Source organism: Dendropsophus ebraccatus, chromosome 5 (genome assembly GCF_027789765.1).
Source record: "Dendropsophus ebraccatus isolate aDenEbr1 chromosome 5, aDenEbr1.pat, whole genome shotgun sequence".
NCBI classification, from domain to species: Eukaryota; Metazoa; Chordata; class Amphibia; order Anura; family Hylidae; genus Dendropsophus; species Dendropsophus ebraccatus.
The window spans coordinates 106265006-106287513 of NC_091458.1; the positions used below are offsets into that span (position 1 = coordinate 106265006).

Sequence of the window (22508 nt, forward strand, 5' to 3'; positions counted from 1 at the left end):
GCTCCTCTAAGGGTACTATTACACGGGCCGTTTGGGGCCAGATCATAACTGTAAACGAGTGCCCTTGCTTAAAACATTATAATTACCTGTCCCTGCTCCAGGGCTCCTCTTGCGGTCTGCTTCTTCCCGGGTCCCTCTCTGTCCCCTCTCACTTCCGACAGTAGCGGCCTCTCCATGCCCTCCTGGATCGGAGTGCGAGGGGCTGATCAGCTAGTGTCGGTGGGCCAGCTTCCCGGGTAGACAATATGCCCATCATCTCCGTGATGCTGCTGCTGTTGGCAGTGTGCTCTTTGCTGCTAGGACATGGGAGCGGATGTGCATGCAGATGCCAGGCAAAGCTGTCACACTGGAGAAAGTGCCATCTGTACGGCTGTGAATGCAGGCTCTTACACGGGCGCCTCATGTACCTAAAACAGGTCCACTATTCATACCACCTACCGTCCCCTATAAACATCACCCACTCTAGGAGGGCAGGAGGATAGCTTGCTGCACGCCATGTTTTAGGAAGGAAGTATACTTTCTAACAAAGTATGAATACCAGGGAATCCTGGTATTGAACCAATTTTTTATCCTGAGTATCGAAATCAGAATCAATATTTCGGTGCATCATGCATCACTAATCAGACATTGACCCTGGATGCCGCTCTGACTCAGCAGGCAGCCTGTGAGTCAGGGCTATGGAGTCAGAGTCGTGAAGTCAGAGTCGTGAAGCCAGAGTCGTGAAGCCAGAGTCGTGAAGCCAGAGTCGTGAAGTTAGAGTTGTGAAGTCAGAGTTGTGAAGTCAGAGTCGTGAAGTCAGAGTCGGAGCTAGTTTTGGCTGGAGTCGGAGTTAAAAAAAATGTACCGACTCCAGCTTTAAAAAAAATCTTAGAACAATTTAGAATCTAGTTTTGCTCATCAATATATATTATGAGCACCATTCTAGTAGGACACTGTCCCTATTAGATAGGGGGGGGTGGGGGAAAAGTTGTCAGTCACTATTTGGCAGTTTGTTTCTGAGCTGGAAGAGTCCATTGTGTGGGGGGAGATCTGCGCTGTTCTCTTCCTTCTAAACATGACTGTATATGAGCAGCAGTGTAATATGGAGATACCCTGTGTAAGGGTGGGTTCATACTGAGGAATTCTCGCGGATAATGTCCGCGGAATTCCACTATCTGTCCGCGCGCACGGTCGCGGAATCCGCCGGCCCATAGAATGGTGTCTATGGAGCTAGCGGAAAGGCGCGCGGCCGGGCGCTGACAGACAGCGGAATTCCGCGGACATTATCCGCGAGAATTCCTCAGTATGGACCCACCCAAATATAAAGGAGGAGGAGAAGACATAAGTAGTGTAGTTGTAACTTCTGTCCTCAATGTGGTGTTTTTCTTCAGTGTTCTATGGCTGAAGCAGGCTGTGTGTGTATGTACTATGGCTGCAGCAGGGTGTGTGTATGTGTGCTATGGCTGCAGCAGGCTGTGTGTGTATGTGTGCTATGGCTGCAGCAGGCTGTGTGTGTGTGTGTGTATTTACTATGGCTGCAGCAGGCTGTGTGTATGTGTGCTATGGCTGCAGCAGGCTGTGTGTGTGTGTATGTACTATGGCTGCAACAGGCTACGTGTGTATGCTATGGCTGCAACAGGCTGTGTGTGTATGCTATGGCTGCAGCAGGCTACGTGTGTGTATGCTATGGCTGCAACAGGCTGTGTGTGTATGCTATGGCTGCAGCAGGCTGTGTGTATGTGTGCTATGGCTGCAGCAGGCTGTGTGTATGCTATAGCTGCAGCAGGCTGTGTGTGTATGCTATGGCTACAGCAGGCTGTGTGTATATGTGCTTTGGCTGCAGCAGGCTGTGTGAGTGTGTGCTATAGCTGCAGCAGGCTGTGTGTATGCTATGGCTGCAGCAGGCTGTGTGTGTATGCTATGGCTACAGCAGGCTGTGTGTGTATATGCGCTTTGGCTGCAGCAGGCTGTGTGAGTGTGTGCTATGGCTGCAGCAGGCTGTGTGTATGCTATAGCTGTAGCAGGGGGTGGGTGTGTGTGTGTGTGTGTGTGTGTGTGTGTGTGCGCGTGCTATGGCGTTCCCCCACAGTGACCCCTCCACATCACTATGGCTGACCCCTCTATATCACTATGTGTGACCCCCTCTATATCACTATGTGTGACCCCCTCTATATCACTATGTGTGACCCCCTCTATATTACAGGTATCTGGCATTGTTAGCAGTGTTTCTGTGTGTATGGTGAATATTTAGTTAGAAACTAAAAGACCACCTGCTCCTTCTAGTCTAGTTGTGAGTTCTTCAGGATATGGAGGCTGGAGACTGGCTGCATACACTGCACACACAAGAGAATCTGCTTTATATCTTTCCTTATTCCTTCAGAAATTGCCCCAGGATCATGTAGGACATTAGGGAGAAGCTGCTGAACCAGTGTGATAACTCCCATGGTATAAGACTGGCCATTTATGAAGGAGCAGGAGTCGGAGTCAGAGTCGGTCCTGATAAAATTCAGGAGTCGGAGCTGCTGCTTACCGACTCCACAGCCCTGCTGTGAGAAAGGGAAACTACTCCACCCACCAGAAGAGGGTGAAGAAAGTAGTGTCCAAAGTGAGAATAGGAGGGCCTTCTACACAATGGGGGTTGGGGTGGAGTTTGCTTAAAGAGGACCTGTCACCCCCCGTGACGGGGTGACAGGCTTCCGACTCCCTGCTAGAGCACCTTATACGTACCTAATCGCGCTGGGTCCCGCTTCTTGAGACGGTCGGGTGTTGGAGATTTCAGCGCCCGAAGCCTGGCGCGCGCGCGCGCTCCTGAGATGAGTCCAACTCTCATAGAGAATGAATGGTGAGTCCGACGCTCCGTCATTCTCTATGAGCGTTGGAGTCATCTCAGGAGCGCGCGCGCGTGCCGGGCTTTGGTCGCTGAAATCTCCGTCACCCGACCGTCTCACGAAGCGGGACCCGGCGCGATTAGGTACGTATAAGGTGCTCTAGCAGGGGGTCGGGAGCCTGTCACCAGGGGTGACAGGTTCCCTTTAAAGGGACTTTGTCAGTAGGTTTATGTTGTCCTATCTAAGGGTAACATAAACTAGTGATAGAAAAGCAGAACAGAATGATGTATTACTTACATTGTTCTGTGCAGCTGATCCAGAGATCTCCTCCTGAATAACTAGGACAATAAGTAGTCCTCTCCATTATGTGCATAAGCCCAGAAGTCCTCAATATTCATATGACGCAGAAAACTCCACGCACCAACTGCTGATTGGCAGGTATCTATCCATGCTGTGTATAGACAGTCAACTGTCAATCAGCAGCTGGAGGGAGGGCGTAGGGGTGTGGCAAGAATCCTATTCTCCTACATATTAGAAAAATGGCTGAACAGAATGAAGTATACCAATATATAAAATATATATATATATATATATATATATATATACACCAATCTGTTCAGCATTTCTGTCACTAGTTTATGCTGCCCTCATTTAAAGGGGTTTTCCACCTGCAGTTTACAACTGCAGCCAGTAGCGTTTTTATTTTTCTAATACAGGTATTCTGAGGACTACATCGAATTCAGTAGACTATGTCAAAGACACCAGATGTTAGTAACAAGGGCACCAAAAGTGGCCAACCCTTTTAAGACATCTTGAAGTACAGTAGCTCTGAAACTGGCAAAAGTTTACCACTGCTGAAGTGCAGTTAAGTGTGTGTGTGTGTGTGTGGGTATTTTTCTATATTACTCTTGATTGCAAATATACTATATAGAATATAAAATATAAAGAAACATGGAACCCACAGAATAGAAGCTGGAAAATTTCAGTTACCTCTTTAATTATTTGAAATTTTTCATGCACAGTGTCTCCCACATCCTTTATTTTGCTCAATGTGGCCTGGTGTCTTAGAAGCATGTGCTCCTTTTCCAGTAAAGACTGTTCTCGCCTCTTCAACTGCAGAGCATAGTCTTGCTGTGACATCCTCTCTTGCTATACAAACAGACAGATATTATAAATGGTTTGTGAGCACAAACCACACAATGCTATGAAAGTTGCTATCAGGACAAACCATGTTCTTACTTTCTATAAGGATATATCAATGACAAAAGGGCAGGGGACTACTTCTATAAGCCAGAAGAGACCCTGACTCATCCAAACTTCTGACACGTCACTAGTTTATGAAATGATAGTAATACGTTAAAAGGGTTGTCCGGGCAAGGACCCCTTTTCTGGAAAGCCCCGTGAGGGGATGGGTAAAAAAAATTACATCCACTTACCTCCCTGTCTCCCACCCGTATTCTGTTGTTCCGATTCTAGTGTGTGGCCTCTTCTGGGGATTAGGATGTGACGCTGCAGGCCCACTCAGCCATTCAGTGGCAGATATTCAAACCCCAGAAGTGGGCACACACTAGGGGCCAGAACAGCGGCCCACACCCCTTGACCCATCCCCTCCCAAGGCATTCTGAAAAAAAGCATGCTTTGCATGTCTTGTACAAATATAAATCCTGCACAGACCGACAATATTAACAGCTACCTGTACAATATATATCTCCTACACAAAGGATAGCTCTCCAAAAAATGTATACAACCATTTATTAAACAAAATATACTTTATTAAGGCAAAAAGGACACTTACTAAAAATTATTTAGGTCACAGATTAGCATCATAAGACAAGTAAACAATGAAAAAAGTGCCAAGTGCAGCAAGCAATTAGTCAAGACATGCCCAGCTTTCTAGTAGACCCTAAAGTGCAAACAGCATCAATGATATCTGGTGTCTGTATGAATTCTTCTCCTCAACCATGCTTGACGTTAGATTGATCACGGGGCTGTGACTATAACGCTGCCCAGCTATCTTTTGTGTAGGAGATATGTCTTGTACAAAGTATGTCATGCTTAGGCAAAAGGAAGCCAACACTTCACACCATACAATGTTTGACAGAAATGCTTCAGAGCAGCATATGTGACATTGATAGTTCAAGTATTTAACATTGTCCTATTTGCAGACATCTCTCAAGCATTCCTACCTGCAGTTTCTGATAGATTTCTGATAGCTCTTCATATATATCATGGATCTCAGGAGGCAAAACATGTGGGCTCCTTAGTGCAGTATTTTGCGGCTTCTTCATACACTGTTTAGAACCAGCATGCCCACTCATTAGAAAAGATGGTTCAGTACACGTGTTGGCTATTAAGTGAGATGGCAAAGTAACATCTATAACAAAGGAAATCACAGGCTCTGTAATATTCAGCACAATAGATACAGGACATTGCTGCTACATGTCTATTACTGTGCCATTCTTACCTGGTTCTGTATATATGTGGGCACTGGAATCCTGAACTGGGCACAGATCATCATCGATGTGCTCATCAGTGATCTCTAGTTGGCTTAAATCAGAAAAAAATTAATCAGGTATAATAATTGAAAGAAAAATATTTTATTGACCTAATTTTGTACAGCCCATATAACCAGTATGAGATTAAATAGTTTTCCCCAAGATGACAACTTATCACCTATCCCCATGGCAGATGATGAACTGATCATGGGGGTCCAACCACTGGGTCCTCTATAATCACAAGATAAGGGGTTCCAAGTGCCCCTGTTTGAATGGAGAGACAGTCAAGTATGCACACTGAGCCATTCAAATTCTATGGGACTGCCAAAAATAGTAAAGTACACTACTCTGTTCACATGGGGAGACACAGGACCTCATTTTTGTGGTTGGTGGTCTCTGCCCTTGGACACCCACCCACCCACCAGAAACTGATCACTAGAGATGAGCGAATCTACAGTAGGAAAGAAGCAAAGCGCTTCATCTGCTCATCAATCTGCGGCCTTTAAAGTCTGCTCCGCTCCATGCCGCTCCTCCCCAGGTGCAGAGAAAAGATGGATCCAGTCCTGGAAAACTTCTCCCAGTTTCCCAGCACCCAGGGAGGAGCAGAAGGGATTGGAGCAGACTTCAAAGAACGCAGCCTGACTATAGTTGTTACAGAAACAGCGTAGATGGTTTACTAAAGTTTTCATGATGGTTTACCTATTGCAGTCCCGAATCCTCCGCAGTAAATCTCTGAGTGCTTTATTATAATGTTTTTTCTCAAGGTGGGTTACAGAAGGTGATGTTGGTTGCAATGACATCCTAGACTCTGCCATTTAACAATCCTGGGGAACTCTAAAAAAAAAAAAGCAACAAAGAATTAAAATTAAGAGAGACTCAAACCACAGAGATATAGCAATTTTAGAATGTTGCAGAGCAGCAATCAAACAACCAACAAAAATTTGTTCATGTATCGTTGATCGCATGTCTTCACCATAAAATTATTATTAATCATTCACTAATGGTTGGCAAACATTTTGGTGTATGTTCACATTGTTTGTTTGTAATTACGATCGTAATTGCATTTGTAACTAACGATTATCGTTCCATTTATTATTGTAAATTTAAATATGTATGTGTGCATCCAGCGCCACTACTATTAATCACACAGCAATACAATGTGATATGATAGATGGAACTTAATTAGTCCAGATGTTCCTAAGTAGAAGATGTCTTCTGTGTAGTTGTCCTTAGTTGCATAGTATTAAGCGTGTTGCAGTATCTGTGATGATTGGTAGATGCAACAAATCAGTCTGTAGATTATTATGCCGGGAGTGCGCTCCGGCCGGTAGCGCGATCTCAACCGGCTTCAGCGTTCCGTGTGTGTAGAATGTTACGTCACAGTAACTCACTACGGAGTCTCAAAGGGACCATCCAACGTTTCAGCGTGACTTACGCCTTCCTCAGGGATAGTGGCCCCCCTTTGCTCTCTCCTTTTAAAGATGTCAGCGGAACGTTACCAATCATACATGTGATCCATTATTTCCATATCCTGATTGCTTTTATAGTTAGTTTAGAAATGCAAAGAGTTCCATATCTGCATTCAGTCCGTTTGGGATAATGGTATTAAACTGGAAGATCATTTTGGTTTCAGCGCGTGACATTTGTTCAATGAAGTTGCCCCCTCTCCAATGTCGCTTTATTTTCTTCAGACCCCCGAAGGTTGTGTTCTTCATTTCTCCCCCATGTTTCTCTGTGTAATGTTTTGATAAAGGGTGTCCTTGAAATTTTCTTTCTATATTATATGTGTGTTCTTGTAGTCTTTTACATAGCATACGTTTGGTGCGACCTATGTAGAGTTTCTCACATGGGCATTTAATGAAGTAAATTATCCCTTTATCGTTACACGAAATATATGATCTTATTAGAAGTGTATGTTCTCGATTTCTTAATTCTATTATGGGGTTCGTTATTTTGCATTTTTGGCAAGCTTTACATTTTTTACATGGATAGAAGCCGGGGGTTGTTCGGATATAATCATCTAAATTGTTTTTACATTCTCTATCATATTTTATTGTCGGTGCAATCATGTTTCCCACATTTTTTGCTTTCCTGAAGATAAATGTTGGATTTTTGGGCATTTTTTCTCCTATTATTTTGTCTTCTCTTAAAATATCCCAATGTTTTTTTATTATTTTTTTGAAAATATGACTATGGGTGGTGTATGTGGTTACAATAGGTACTTTTATTAGATCATCTTCATCTTCCCTGTCTGTCTTCTTTTTTTCCTGCAGTAGTATTCCTCTTTCTATCATGCCTATTTCTCTACATGTTGTTGTCATATGTTCCCTGTTATATCCTTTGGCTAGTAGTTTGCTTTGTAATTTGGTGGCTTCTTCTCCTCCCTTCCAAATAAAAACAATATCGTCTATAAAACGATGCCATAGTAAGAGGTCGGCGATGAGCACTCCATTCGGAACACATATATAATATAGAAAGAAAATTTCAAGGACACCCTTTATCAAAACATTACACAGAGAAACATGGGGGAGAAATGAAGAACACAACCTTTGGGGGTCTGAAGAAAATAAAGCGACATTGGAGAGGGGGCAACTTCATTGAACAAATGTCACACGCTGAAACCAAAATGATCTTCCAGTTTAATACCATTATCCCAAATGGACTGAATGCAGATATGGAACTCTTTGCATTTCTAAACTAACTATAAAAGCAATCAGGATATGGAAATAATGGATCACCTGTATGATTAGTAACGTTCCGCTGACATCTTTAAAAGGAGAGAGCAAAGGGGGGCCGCTATCCCTGAGGAAGGCGTAAGTCACGCTGAAACGTTGGATGGTCCCTTTGAGACTCCGTAGTGAGTACCTGCGACAGTGACAAAAAAAAAATTCTATCGCCTCTTGAAAATAAGTAAATTAAAAAAATAAAAATAGGCCATTGAATAAGTGGCACCCCCTCAGGTAACGCAAGTCAATGCCAGACATCTTCATATGTTGTGTCTTACCTTTCTAGTCCTGCAGCTATGTCCCAGGTTAGCATATATATTAGTAACTTCCTCCCATGTCGGGGTCACCATTAAACATTTGCCAGCATTCCTTAATATCAGATCACACTTTGCTCTCTACATATGAGGCAAGAGAATATAAATGCAGAACAATCAGAAAAGCAGAATTCACTGCAAAACTTGGCTTACCTATGTATCCAGGGGGTTTTCTAGAAATTCTGAAAATAGTCTTGGTACTAAGAAAAAAAAAACAATGCAATTAAAATTACAGAATGGTAAAGTAAAGCCACTATTAGAGGGGTTTAACCCTTTCTGGACCAGGCTAATTTTTATTTTTGCGTTTTCGTTTTTCCTCCTTGTGCTTAAAAGGCCACAGCAGTTGCATTTTTACACCTTTAGGCTGGGTTCACACTATGTATATTTGAGGCTGTATTTGGTCCTCATGTCAGGTCCTCATAGCAACCAAAACCAGGAGTGGATTGAAAACACAGAAAGGATCTGTTCACACAATGTTGAAATTGAGTGGATGGCCGCCATATAACAGTAAATAACGGCCATTATTTCAATACCACAGCCGTTGTTTTAAAATAACAGCACATATTTGCCATTAAATGATGGCCATCCACTCAATTACAACATTATGTGAACAGAGCCTTTCTGTGTTTTCAATCCACTCCTGGTTTTGGTTGCTATACAGCCTCACAAATACAGCCTCAAATATACATAGTGTGAACCCAGCCATAGGCTGCGTTCACACTACGTATATTTCAGTCAGTATATGTATATTTCAGTCAGTATATTTCAGTCAGTATTGCAACCAAAACCAGGAGTGGATTAAAAACGCAGAAAGGATCTGTTCACATAATGTTGTAATTGAGTGGATGGCCACCATTTAATGGCAAATATTTGCTGTTATTTTAGAACAACGGCTGTTATATTGAAATAATGGCAGTTATTTACTGTAATATGGTGGCCATCCACTCAATTTCACCATTGTGTGACCAGATCCTTTCTATGTTTTTAATCCACTCCTGGTTTTGGTTGCAATACTGACTGAAATATACTGACTGAAATATACGTAGTGTGAACGCAGCCATAGACCTACATGAGCCCTTATTTTTTGCGTCACTAATTGTACTTTGCAACGAGAGGCTGAATTTTTGCATAAAATATGCTGCAAACATACATAATGCCATATATGCCTTCACTTTCCCACCCTCAGTTCTGCTACCTGATCGTAAACCAGTATGTCCCAAATGCTCCACTCCCAAAACGGACCTTTTTCATTCACTCTGGTCCTGTCCGCGATTGGAGGCATATTGGAGAGATGTATCTAATCTTATACAAGAATTGACCCCTTCTACACACACACACTGTCCCCAGTAGAGGCTCTTTTTCATGTTTGTTTAGCAGAGGATGGAGGCGAAGAATCCTACAAATATATTCCTCTATTCGCACACGATATCTTAATAGTAGCTAAGAGGTGTATAATGTTAGAGTGGATATGTTCATCCCCCCAGTGATAGCACGTCATTAATAAACTATGTGACCTGTTCTATGTCGAACGTAGATTGGCTATGAGAAACAAAGAATCTCTCACAGGTCCTCTTTTCCGCAAATGGAAACCTTTCCTTACCAAATATATTTCCACAACTGAATTGCCCTCTATAATCACACCTTTCACCCAATCCACCTGGTATTTGACGGAGGATTTGAAGGGGACTTTGGGGGAATCCTTAAAATACGGGCTCCCATGGCCTCCCTCACTCCCTCCCCCCTTTCCACCCCCACCTGAGGGGCGCCTCCCTCCGCACTCATCATGACCAGCGTCAATTGCCATTGCAGGCTCACATAATGATGCTTTGGTGACAACGCTTATGTCGTTGTGTATGTTGATAATCTAACCCCAGTGACCAGGACACAGGACACCACCAGGATGCTATTTGTTATGTAAGTTTATTGTTTATGTTTATTTTTTGGTTTTATTATTGCTGTAATTCTGCCTAATGTACATGCTCGTGATTGGGAGGGGATGGGTTACCACATTATACCTGCTGCTCTCTATCCACCATAATAGGACAGATAGCCTAATAGTCCACCAAGCTAGCGCCTGCCTCACTCTCTATGGACAGATGGACACTATTCTTCGCGACTATTGGGCTCTTGCTACTCACTCTCCTCTTGGTAAACTAAGCTGGACTCATTGTACGGCGTGAAAGATTGTATCTGCATGTAGCCTTTATGCCCGTCCTCCCATTTCATTCTGTTTGAATTGAAGCTTTGGTTTGCTGCATACCTTCCTTTTAATTGTGTATGATTATAAAATTGAATAAATCGTTTACAAAAAAAAAAAAAATATGCTGCAAAACTAGAAAAAAATTATATGCGCGGTGAAATTGAAAAAAAACCCTGACAATTCTATTTCTTTGAGGGGGTTTCGTTTTTACGCCATGTGACCTATGGAAAAACTGACATGTTATATATGTTCCTCAAGTCGTTACAATTACAACGATATATAACATGTATAACTTTTATTGTATCTGATGGCCTGTAAAAAAATTCAAACCATTGTTAACAAATATATGTTCCTTTAAATCGCTCCATTCCCAGGCTTATAACGCTTTTATCCTTTGGTCTATGGCGCTGTGTGAGGTGTCATTTTTTGCGCCATGATGTGTTCTTTCTATCAGTACCTTGATTGCGCATATGCGACTTTTTGATCGCTTTTTATTACAATTTTTCTGAATTTGATGCAACCAAAATGCGCAATTATGCACTTTGGGATTTTTTTGCGCTTGCGCCGTTTACTGTGCGAGATCAATTAATTGTCAATTAATTAATAGTTCTGGCGATTACGCACGCGGCGATACCAAACATGTTTATTTATTTTTATTTATAACATGGGAAAAGGGGGGTAATTCAAACTTTTATTAGGGGAGGGGGCTTTTTATTAATAATAAAAAAAAAAATTGTTAACACTTATACTAGAAGCCCCCCTGGGGGACTTCTAGTATTTACACACTGATCTCTCATAGAGATCTATGCTGTATAGGATATACAGCATAGATCGATGAGATCAGTGTTCTATTGCTTTTGGCTGCTGCAGCCAAAAGCAATAGAATGCCGAGTCGGGATCAGCGCCATTACACTAGACACCAGGGATAAGGCTGCAGTAAGTATTCACATGCAGCTGTCAACTTTGACAGCTGCATCTGAAGACTTAATTAGCGGGCACGGCGATCGGACCGGCTCTAAACTCCTCCACCGGCTCGAGGACGTACAGTTACTTCCTCGTGCAGGGAAGGGGTTAAGCAGCAGCCTACTCCCTTCTCCCCATTGAAACATTCTTACTCTCAACCTGGGCAATAAATTGTATAGGAAGCTTTAGTTATTCTTCAAAAAACTTTACAAACACTAAATAATTAGAGGGAGACAATGGGGGCGGGCATTGTCACATGCTCCTCCATTTTATGGACAGAATCATGACAGAGCAGGACACACAGCCAGACAGAGGGGAGTCAGATTTTTATCTCTATGAGGTACACAGCTGCTGTCAGTAAGGGTCCTATTCCACGGGCCGAGCAGGGCCCGATCAACGATGTAAACGAGCGGCGATCTGCTAGATCTGCTTGTTTACTGGGCCTATTCCACGGCCCGATGATCGTTGAGCGAGGGCTGCAGGGACATTGTTACCGATGTCCTTGCAGCCCTTGCAGCATACATTACCAGTCAGGTATTCTGCTCCGCTCCGTCTTCCTCCCCGGGTCCCGCGCGCTCTGGCTTCAGAATGGCCTGTCAGCTGACAGGTCACTCAGCCAATCACAGGCCGCAGCGGTCACGGTCTGTGATTGGCTGAGCGCTCCGTCAGCTGACAGGCCATTCTGAAGCTAGAGCGCGAGGGACCTGGGGAAGAAGACAGAGTGGAGGAGAAGCCCTGCAGGTAATGTATGCTGCGCTTCTCAAATTGTCGGTCGCCCACCGCGCACCGCTATTCCACCGTAGCGATGCGCGGTGGGGGAACGATGATTTTAGGTCTGGCCCTAAATGAACGATCATCGGCTGACCGTTCTCTCTATTCCACCGAGCGATAATTGGCCGAATCGGGCCGATTTGTCCGATTATCGTTCCTGTGGAAAAGGGCCCTAAGTGCTGAGAGTACACCTACTAACACTGCACACTAAACTATTTTACTATAAAGTGGCCAATCCCTTTAAGCCCCCTGTTATAGAAACAGTGGCCCAGATTTATTAACCAAAATTTCTGTCCCCTGATGTGCCAAAATAGGTGTGTGCACGGCACTTTTGCAAAACTTTACAGACCTCTCTAAGTGTTATTTTTTCCCCAAGAGAATGGGCGTGGCAAGTAATTGAGTAAACGCTACTGATTTACAACAGTGTGCAACACATTTTTGTTGACTAATATGGCGCTAAACACGCCATCAAAAAGGCAGCGCAAAAATCTGGGCCAGTGTCTGTAATCTCAGTTATAACCCCCCCCCCCCAAAAAAAAAAAAAAAACACTGTGCACAAGTCTTATGACGACTTAGGTTTCCATCAGACACAAATTGTGCACTGCCAGATGTTTCTTCTGCTTTTTGCTGTTTTTATCCCCTCCGTTTTGTGTGATTCTTTATTATGTTATTCTAGGTTTTCTATTACATGTCCTGTGGGTACTGAATTTTACTTGTCCCCATTGAGTCTTCGCTAACAAACTGTCCTCAGTGTTCTTGACCGAAAAACTAAAAATTGGTGCCTTTCCAAAAAACACCAAGTCTCAGTCCACCATGATAGGGATAGTGCAGGATACTTGCTGAGTGCCAGATGATTGCCTCAGCAATTGTACTGCTCAGTTTACAGTAGGGTCTTTGCACTCCCATTGCTTTATTTGAACACTAATTCACAGGAGAGTATCTCATCATCAGAGGCCCAACATCACCAGAATATCCACACACATCTGTCAGCAGCACATTACCCATGTAAATAGAGGATGTGCTGCTGGCAATGATGGAGGTGAAGATCCGCATGAATCATTGGACGATCATTTCTCACTTCTGACAATTGGGACATGTAAACAGTCTTTTCAATGACTGCCATTTGTACATAGTTGGTGGGTGCTTATATCTCAGATATCTGAATGTATAAAAGGCCTAGAATAACATCTGTTTGGGGTCCCTGTTATAGCAACTGTGCAGAAGGGACAACAATGGAGCTCAACAGGCTCCACTGACGTCTGTCATTTCACTGGTCAAAAATGTGTTGACCAAATTTTTTTTACAGGCTAGGTCCTGGCAGATCGCTGTCACTACATACAAGCAGCGGTCTGAACGACCGCTGCGTGTATGTAATTCTGCCGGCCGCATCAGCGGGCGGCATCAGAAGGGGTTAAGCGGCCGGCAGATTTACATACACGCAGCGGTCGTTCAGACCGCTGCTTGTATGTAGTGACAGTGATCTGCCAGGACCTAGCCGACTTGCAGCGGTATTAACGCTGCGAGTCGGTACATGTGAAGGCACCCTTACACTTACACTGCTATGGGCATTATGAACCAGCCTTACACTTACACAGCTATGAGCATTATGTACCCAGCCTTACACTTACACGGCTATAAGCATTATGTACCCAGCCTTACACTTACACGGCTATGAGCATTATGTACCCAGCCTTAGACTTACATGGCTATGAGCATTATGAAGCCTTACACTTACACCGCTATGAGCATTATGTACCCAGCCTTACACTTACATGGCTATGAGCATTATGTACCCAGCCTTACACTTACATGGCTATGAGAATTATGTACCCAGCCTTACCCTTACACCACTATGAGCATTATGCACCCAGCCTTACACTTACACCGCTATGAGCATTATGCACCCAGTCTTACGCTTACATGGCTATGAGCACTATGTACTAAGCCTTACCCTTATACCACTATGCACTATGAGCATTATGTACCTAGCCTTACACTTACACGGCTATGAGCATTATGAACCTAGCCTTACACTTACATGGCTATGAGCATTATGAGGCCTTACACTTACACCGCTATGGGCATTATGTACCCAGCCTAACACCGCTATGAGCATTATGTACCCAGCCTTACATCACTATGAGCATTATGTACCCAGCCTTACACCACTATGAGCATTATGTACCCAGCCTTACACCACTATGAGCATTATGTACCCAGCCTTACACTTACACCACTATGAGCATTATGTACCCAGCCTTACATTTATACTGCTATGAGCATGATGTACCCAGCCTTACCCTTACACCACTATGAGCATTATGTACCCAGCCTTACACCACTATGAGCATTATGTACCCAGCCTTACATTTATACTGCTATGAGCATGATGTACCCAGCCTTACCCTTACACCACTATGAGCATTATGTACCCAGCCTTACACCACTATGAGCATTATGTACCCAGCCTTACACTTACACCACTATGAGCATTATGTACCCAGCCTTACATTTATACTGCTATGAGCATGATGTACCCAGCCTTACCCTTACACCCCTATGAGCATTATGTACCCAGCCTTACATGGCTATGAGCATTATGTACCCATCCTTACACTTACACGGCTATGAGCATTATGAACCTAGCCTTACACTTACATGGCTATGAGCATTATGAGGCCTTACACTTACACCGCTATGGGCATTATGTACCCAGCCTAACACCGCTATGAGCATTATGTACCCAGCCTTACATCACTATGAGCATTATGTACCCAGCCTTACACCACTATGAGCATTATGTACCCAGCCTTACACTTACACCACTATGAGCATTATGTACCCAGCCTTACATTTATACTGCTATGAGCATTATGTACCCAGCCTTACATTTATACTGCTATGAGCATGATGTACCCAGCCTTACCCTTACACCACTATGAGCATTATGTACCCAGCCTTACACCACTATGAGCATTATGTACCCAGCCTTACACTTACACCACTATGAGCATTATGTACCCAGCCTTACATTTATACTGCTATGAGCATGATGTACCCAGCCTTACCCTTACACCCCTATGAGCATTATGTACCCAGCCTTACATGGCTATGAGCATTATGTACCCAGCCTCACACTTACATGGCTATGAGCATTATGTACCCAGCCTTACACTTACATGGCTATGAGCATTATGTACCCAGCCTCACACTTACATGGCTATGAGCATTATGTACCCAGCCTTACCCTTACACCACTATGAGCATTATGTACCCAGCCTTAAACTTACATGGCTATGAAAATTATGTACCCAGCCTTACCCTTACACCACTATGAGCATTATGTGGCCAGCCTTACCCTTACATAACACAGCAATCGCTAAGCTCAGGGAGACCAGCGACAAAAAAATGGAGTACTCACTGAAGAGTCTCCACTGATGCATTGCCCCCTATAAATTTAAATATTCAAAAGAAGGGTCTGTGGAGTCTCCGTTACGAGTCTCAAAACACGGGAATAGCCGGATATCCCTCCAGGGGAGGTAGGCCTATTGCCAAGGGGGTGCCTTCCAGTGGGGAGAACACCAAACCACCCTGATACGTAGCCCCTTAAGTCCCACTCGGTTGCGAGTATTGGAATATAAATAGGGAAATATCAGAGTGGCCCCTTTTGCGTCAAAGTCCAACTCTGTGGCGAGTATTATGACATGACAAGGGTTTACCAAGGTAGGCATCCATACACAGACAATCGTTTCAGGGTAGTTGCCAGTCGTCAGTGTGGAGTAGGATTCTGGCTAGCAGGGGCAATGAAAAATAGACCAACAAAACACAGCAATCGCTGAGCTCAGGGAGACCAGCGACATAAAAAATCCACACTGACGAGGGGCAACTACCCCGAAATGATCGTCTGTGGATGGATGCCTGCCTTGGTAAACCCTTGTCATGTCGCAATACTCGACTGGGAGGCACCCCCTTGGCAATAGGCTTCCCTCCCCTGGAGGGATATCTGGCTATTTCCGTGTTTTGAGACTCCTAACTGAGACTCAACGGACCCTTCTTTTGCTTACCCTTACATGGCTACGAGCATTATGTACCCAGCCTTTCACTTACATGGCTACGAGCATTATGTACCCAGCCACACTTACATGGCTATGAGCATTATGTACCCAGCCACACTTACATGGCTATGAGCATTATGTACCCAGCCTTACACCGCTATGAGCATTATGTACCCAGCCTTACACTTACACTGCTATGAGCATTATGTACCCAGCCTTACACGGCTATGAGCATTATATGGCCAGCCTTACACGGCTATGAGCATTATATGGCCAGCCTTACACTTACATGGCTATGAGCATTATGTACCCAGCCTTACACTTACATGGCTATGAGCATTATGTACCCAGCCTTACACCGCTATGAGCATTATATGGCCAGCCTTACACTTACACGGCTATGAGCATTATATGGCCAGCCTTACATGGCTATGAGCATTATATGGCCAGCCTTACACTTACACAGCTATGAGCATTATATGGCCAGCCTTACACGGCTATGAGCATTATATGGCCAGCCTTACACCACTATGAGCATTATATGGCCAGCCTTACACCACTATGAGCATTATATGGCCAGCCTTACACCACTATGAGCATTATATGGCCAGCCTTACATGGCTATGAGCATTATATGGCCAGCCTTACATGGCTATGAGCATTATATGGCCAGCCTTACACCACTATGAGCATTATATGGCCAGCCTTACACTTACACGGCTATGAGCATTATATGGCCAGCCTTACACTTACATGGCTATGAGCATTATGTACCCAGCCTTACACTTACATGGCTATGAGCATTATGTACCCAGCCTTACACCGCTATGAGCATTATATGGCCAGCCTTACACTTACACGGCTATGAGCATTATATGGCCAGCCTTACATGGCTATGAGCATTATATGGCCAGCCTTACACTTACACAGCTATGAGCATTATATGGCCAGCCTTACACGGCTATGAGCATTATATGGCCAGCCTTACACCACTATGAGCATTATATGGCCAGCCTTACACCACTATGAGCATTATATGGCCAGCCTTACACGGCTATGAGCATTATATGGCCAGCCTTACATGGCTATGAGCATTATATGGCCAGCCTTACACGGCTATGAGCATTATATGGCCAGCCTTACACCACTATGAGCATTATATGGCCAGCCTTACACCACTATGAGCATTATATGGCCAGCCTTACACCACTATGAGCATTATATGGCCAGCCTTACATGGCTATGAGCATTATATGGCCAGCCTTACATGGCTATGAGCATTATATGGCCAGCCTTACACCACTATGAGCATTATATGGCCAGCCTTACACTTACACGGCTATGAGCATTATATGGCCAGCCTTACACTTACATGGCTATGAGCATTATGTACCCAGCCTTACACTTACATGGCTATGAGCATTATGTACCCAGCCTTACACCGCTATGAGCATTATATGGCCAGCCTTACACTTACACGGCTATGAGCATTATATGGCCAGCCTTACATGGCTATGAGCATTATATGGCCAGCCTTACACTTACACAGCTATGAGCATTATATGGCCAGCCTTACACGGCTATGAGCATTATATGGCCAGCCTTACACCACTATGAGCATTATATGGCCAGCCTTACACCACTATGAGCATTATATGGCCAGCCTTACACGGCTATGAGCATTATATGGCCAGCCTTACATGGCTATGAGCATTATATGGCCAGCCTTACACGGCTATGAGCATTATATGGCCAGCCTTACACCACTATGAGCATTATATGGCCAGCCTTACACCACTATGAGCATTATATGGCCAGCCTTACACCACTATGAGCATTATATGGCCAGCCTTACACTTACACGGCTATGAGCATTATATGGCCAGCCTTACACTTACATGGCTATGAGCATTATGTACCCAGCCTTACACTTACATGGCTATGAGCATTATGTACCCAGCCTTACACCGCTATGAGCATTATATGGCCAGCCTTACACTTACACGGCTATGAGCATTATATGGCCAGCCTTACATGGCTATGAGCATTATATGGCCAGCCTTACACTTACACAGCTATGAGCATTATATGGCCAGCCTTACACGGCTATGAGCATTATATGGCCAGCCTTACACCACTATGAGCATTATATGGCCAGCCTTACACCACTATGAGCATTATATGGCCAGCCTTACACGGCTATGAGCATTATATGGCCAGCCTTACATGGCTATGAGCATTATATGGCCAGCCTTACACGGCTATGAGCATTATATGGCCAGCCTTACACCACTATGAGCATTATATGGCCAGCCTTACACCACTATGAGCATTATATGGCCAGCCTTACACTTACACGGCTATGAGCATTATATGGCCAGCCTTACACTTACATGGCTATGAGCATTATGTACCCAGCCTTACACTTACATGGCTATGAGCATTATGTACCCAGCCTTACACCGCTATGAGCATTATATGGCCAGCCTTACACTTACACGGCTATGAGCATTATATGGCCAGCCTTACATGGCTATGAGCATTATATGGCCAGCCTTACACTTACACAGCTATGAGCATTATATGGCCAGCCTTACACGGCTATGAGCATTATATGGCCAGCCTTACACCACTATGAGCATTATATGGCCAGCCTTACACCACTATGAGCATTATATGGCCAGCCTTACACGGCTATGAGCATTATATGGCCAGCCTTACATGGCTATGAGCATTATATGGCCAGCCTTACACCACTATGAGCATTATATGGCCAGCCTTACACCACTATGAGCATTATATGGCCAGCCTTACACCACTATGAGCATTATATGGCCAGCCTTACACCACTATGAGCATTATATGGCCAGCCTTACACTTACACGGCTATGAGCATTATATGGCCAGCCTTACACTTACATGGCTATGAGCATTATATGGCCAGCCTTACACGGCTATGAGCATTATATGACCAGCCTTACACCACTATGAGCATTATATGACCAGCCTTACACGGCTATGAGCATTATATGGCCAGCCTTACATGGCTATGAGCATTATATGGCCAGCCTTACATGGCTATGAGCATTATATGGCCAGCCTTACACGGCTATGAGCATTATATGGCCAGCCTTACACCACTATGAGCATTATATGGCCAGCCTTACACCACTATGAGCATTATATGGCCAGCCTTACACCACTATGAGCATTATATGGCCAGCCTTACACCACTATGAGCATTATATGGCCAGCCTTACACTTACACGGCTATGAGCATTATATGGCCAGCCTTACACTTACATGGCTATGAGCATTATATGGCCAGCCTTACACGGCTATGAGCATTATATGACCAGCCTTACACCACTATGAGCATTATATGACCAGCCTTACACGGCTATGAGCATTATATGGCCAGCCTTACATGGCTATGAGCATTATATGGCCAGCCTTACATGGCTATGAGCATTATATGGCCAGCCTTACACGGCTATGAGCATTATATGGCCAGCCTTACATGGCTCTGAGCATTATATGGCCAGCCTTACACCACTATGAGCATTATATGGCCAGCCTTACACGGCTATGAGCATTATATGGCCAGCCTTACACTTACACGGCTATGAGCATTATATGGCCAGCCTTACACCACTATGAGCATTATATGGCCAGCCTTACATGGCTATGAGCATTGACAGCTCTGACATCTGGTTGAAGCTACCGGCATGTTATGGGCTCAGGCTGATGTTTAGGCTGTGGTGGAGATGGGCAGTGAGCAGCCATGGCGGATGCACTGTATGACCCCGCATACACCCGCCACAGTACATCACTCTCGTTACTGCCGGTCCACCATTAATCCCCCAGCACTGCATCTGAGAATGAATGTCCCGCTATGTACAATACTGAGTGACACGAGGGTCTGGGCAATGACAGGAAACCGTGCTAGCATCCGCCCTATCTGCGGCTTATTGCGGCTTCGGCTTCCCGCTATACGTTACTTTACCAACCTCAGCGTCTCCTTCCTCGGCTCCGGTGTATACCATATATAGGTGACGTCATCAGCACGTCCACCAACGACAGGAAGTGCTGCGCACAGCCCCGCCTCCACGCTCGGTGTCCATAGCAACTAACTGAGTGGCGCAGTGACAGTGTGCAGAGCGGCTGTGGTGACGGGTTCTGGCGCCTCAGCCTGGAGATTAGTGGAGATAGTCATGGACGCTGCTGCCGCTGCCGCTGCTAACACACTCGGCAGTTTCTGAGTGAAACCCAGAAGTGGTTCCAGCAGGAAGAAGCACAAGTCCTCCCTTATAGGTTCTTTCCTTTTCCTGGATGTGGCTTAGGAAACCGCACCTTAGGCCATGTTCACACTGGGGCCATTTCTTTGTTTCACCTCAGTGATGAGAAGATTGGAAAAGACACTGCAGACTCTCACCCCACAAAGCCAGATAGACGCTGAAAGCCAAGCACTAGTGATAGAAGGACAGAGCAGGATGATGTCCTTGCAGGGTCACAGCAGTGTGCAGACATTGGGGTATCTGGGCAACTATAATATTGGTGGCTATTCCTCCCAGTGCAGGAAAAGCTGGCACACTCCCCCATCTCCTGCACCACACCGCCAGGCTGTTCTGTCTGCTTCCCTGAGCTCAGGTTCAGGTTACCTCCTCCAGCCTCCTGGGGGAAGAGAAGGAGAATTACAGTTACAGTATGGAGCAATGGCACACTATGGGAGGCATTTATTAAGTCCGGCGTTTTTTACGCCGGACGTAAAAATGCCCCCGCAGCTCCGGCGCTACGGAGATTTATGTAGAGGCGGACTGCCTCTACATAAATCCCGTGCGCGCTGTTGCGCACCGCCGAAAACCTACGCCAGCTGAGGACTGGAGTAGGTTTTCGGCGTACATTTTGGCGGAACGGATGATAAATCGCGCGGACTCTGAGTCTGCGCCCTCCGTTCCGCCCACTTTCCGCCCCCTGGCGTACTCGGCGGAAAGTGCCGATTTGCAAATATTTTATTCGCAAATCGGCCATTTGCGTATAAAAAAATACGCAAATCGGCACTTTCCGCCGAAAATCATCCGTTCGCCGGATGATACATGTGGCCCTATGTGTTTAGAGCGGAGCTGTGGTTACCTCCTCTGTACATAGCCTGGGCCCCTGATGCAAGCAGCGGCTGCGCTGGTCAGCCAAATCCCAGCCTATCGCATGGCTGATTGCTACCAAGGAGAAGTGTATGCGCAGCATCTTGGAGGGTTACATAGTAACAGAGTTAATAAGGTGGAAAGAAGACAAGTCCATCAGGTTCAACCTTGGGAAACCCTACTGTGTTGATCCAGGAAGGCAAAAACCCTTATGAGGCCGATGACAATTGCCCCATCACATGGAGAAAATTCCTTCCCGACTCCAATAGCAATCAGATTGTGGATCAGCGTATCACCAGAAATCTAATGTCCATAACTTGTAAAAATCTGTTTTTCAAGAAAAGCATCCAGGCCTCTCTTGAACATTTTTAAGGGACACTTGTGGTGTACAGGTGGACTGTTTCTGGGTACAATTACAGTACTTAGTTACATAGCCTTTGGCTATAATGACAATAATAGAAGATCCTGCTACTGTGTTGGCTGCTGGCATAGCAGTGATTGGACGGCTGCATCAGGTGACCTGGGTGTATATAGACCCAGGTCTCCACATGCTCAACTCACTTGCATTCTGTTAGTTGTCAGCAAGAGCTGTTGGAGCAGGTAAAGAGGTAGGGGGATTAGGTTTACCAAAATAATCACAGCGAGGAGGGAGGGATGCTGGTCACTGCCCAGCTCCTGCCCTGACCTCTTTTTTCCTTCTGCCTACAAGTAGAGAAATGTGTGGGGCTCTATGCGGAGGTCAGGAGTTATCAGTGCAGGAGCAGTGAAGCAGAGATCTCCTTGTCTTCTGCTCTTTAACCCTTTTTTGTGCTGCAGCATGTAAGTGACATTTGTGTCACTTACTGCAGTACATAAGGGGTTAAGCAGAATGACACTATCAGGCTGCTCCACTCTGTTTCTGCACTTATGTATTTAGCCATAAGAGCTTCTAATGGGTCCTTATAGTTAAATACAGTGGACTAACAGAGCAAGCAGCCATTGGCTCTTTGCTCTGCCAGCCACTCTTGTGGTCGCAGGCAGCATTCTGCCTTTAGCC

General features: G+C 44.9%; 1 protein-coding gene across 3 annotated transcripts in view; it reads right to left on the minus strand.

Moving 5' to 3' along the window:
* The window catches only part of CCDC138 (coiled-coil domain containing 138), a 47579-nt gene extending 27067 nt beyond the window's left edge, over window positions 1-20512 (minus strand). The window contains exons 1-7 of one of the 3 annotated variants that reach the window (XM_069972409.1): window positions 20342-20511; window positions 8496-8542; window positions 8307-8423; window positions 6002-6134; window positions 5272-5354; window positions 4994-5181; window positions 3798-3956 (exon numbers count right to left, since the gene is read on the minus strand). In XM_069972409.1, coding sequence (XP_069828510.1) covers window positions 3798-3956; window positions 4994-5181; window positions 5272-5354; window positions 6002-6117 — 546 coding nt within the window. In that variant the 5' untranslated portion in view covers window positions 6118-6134; window positions 8307-8423; window positions 8496-8542; window positions 20342-20511. Of the gene's footprint in view, window positions 1-3797; window positions 3957-4993; window positions 5182-5271; window positions 5355-6001; window positions 6137-8306; window positions 8424-8495; window positions 8543-20341 lie in introns of all 3 variants that reach the window. The other 2 variants (XM_069972410.1, XM_069972408.1) reach the window with 2 other exon arrangements.
* Window positions 20513-22508: the final 1996 nt, after the last annotated feature.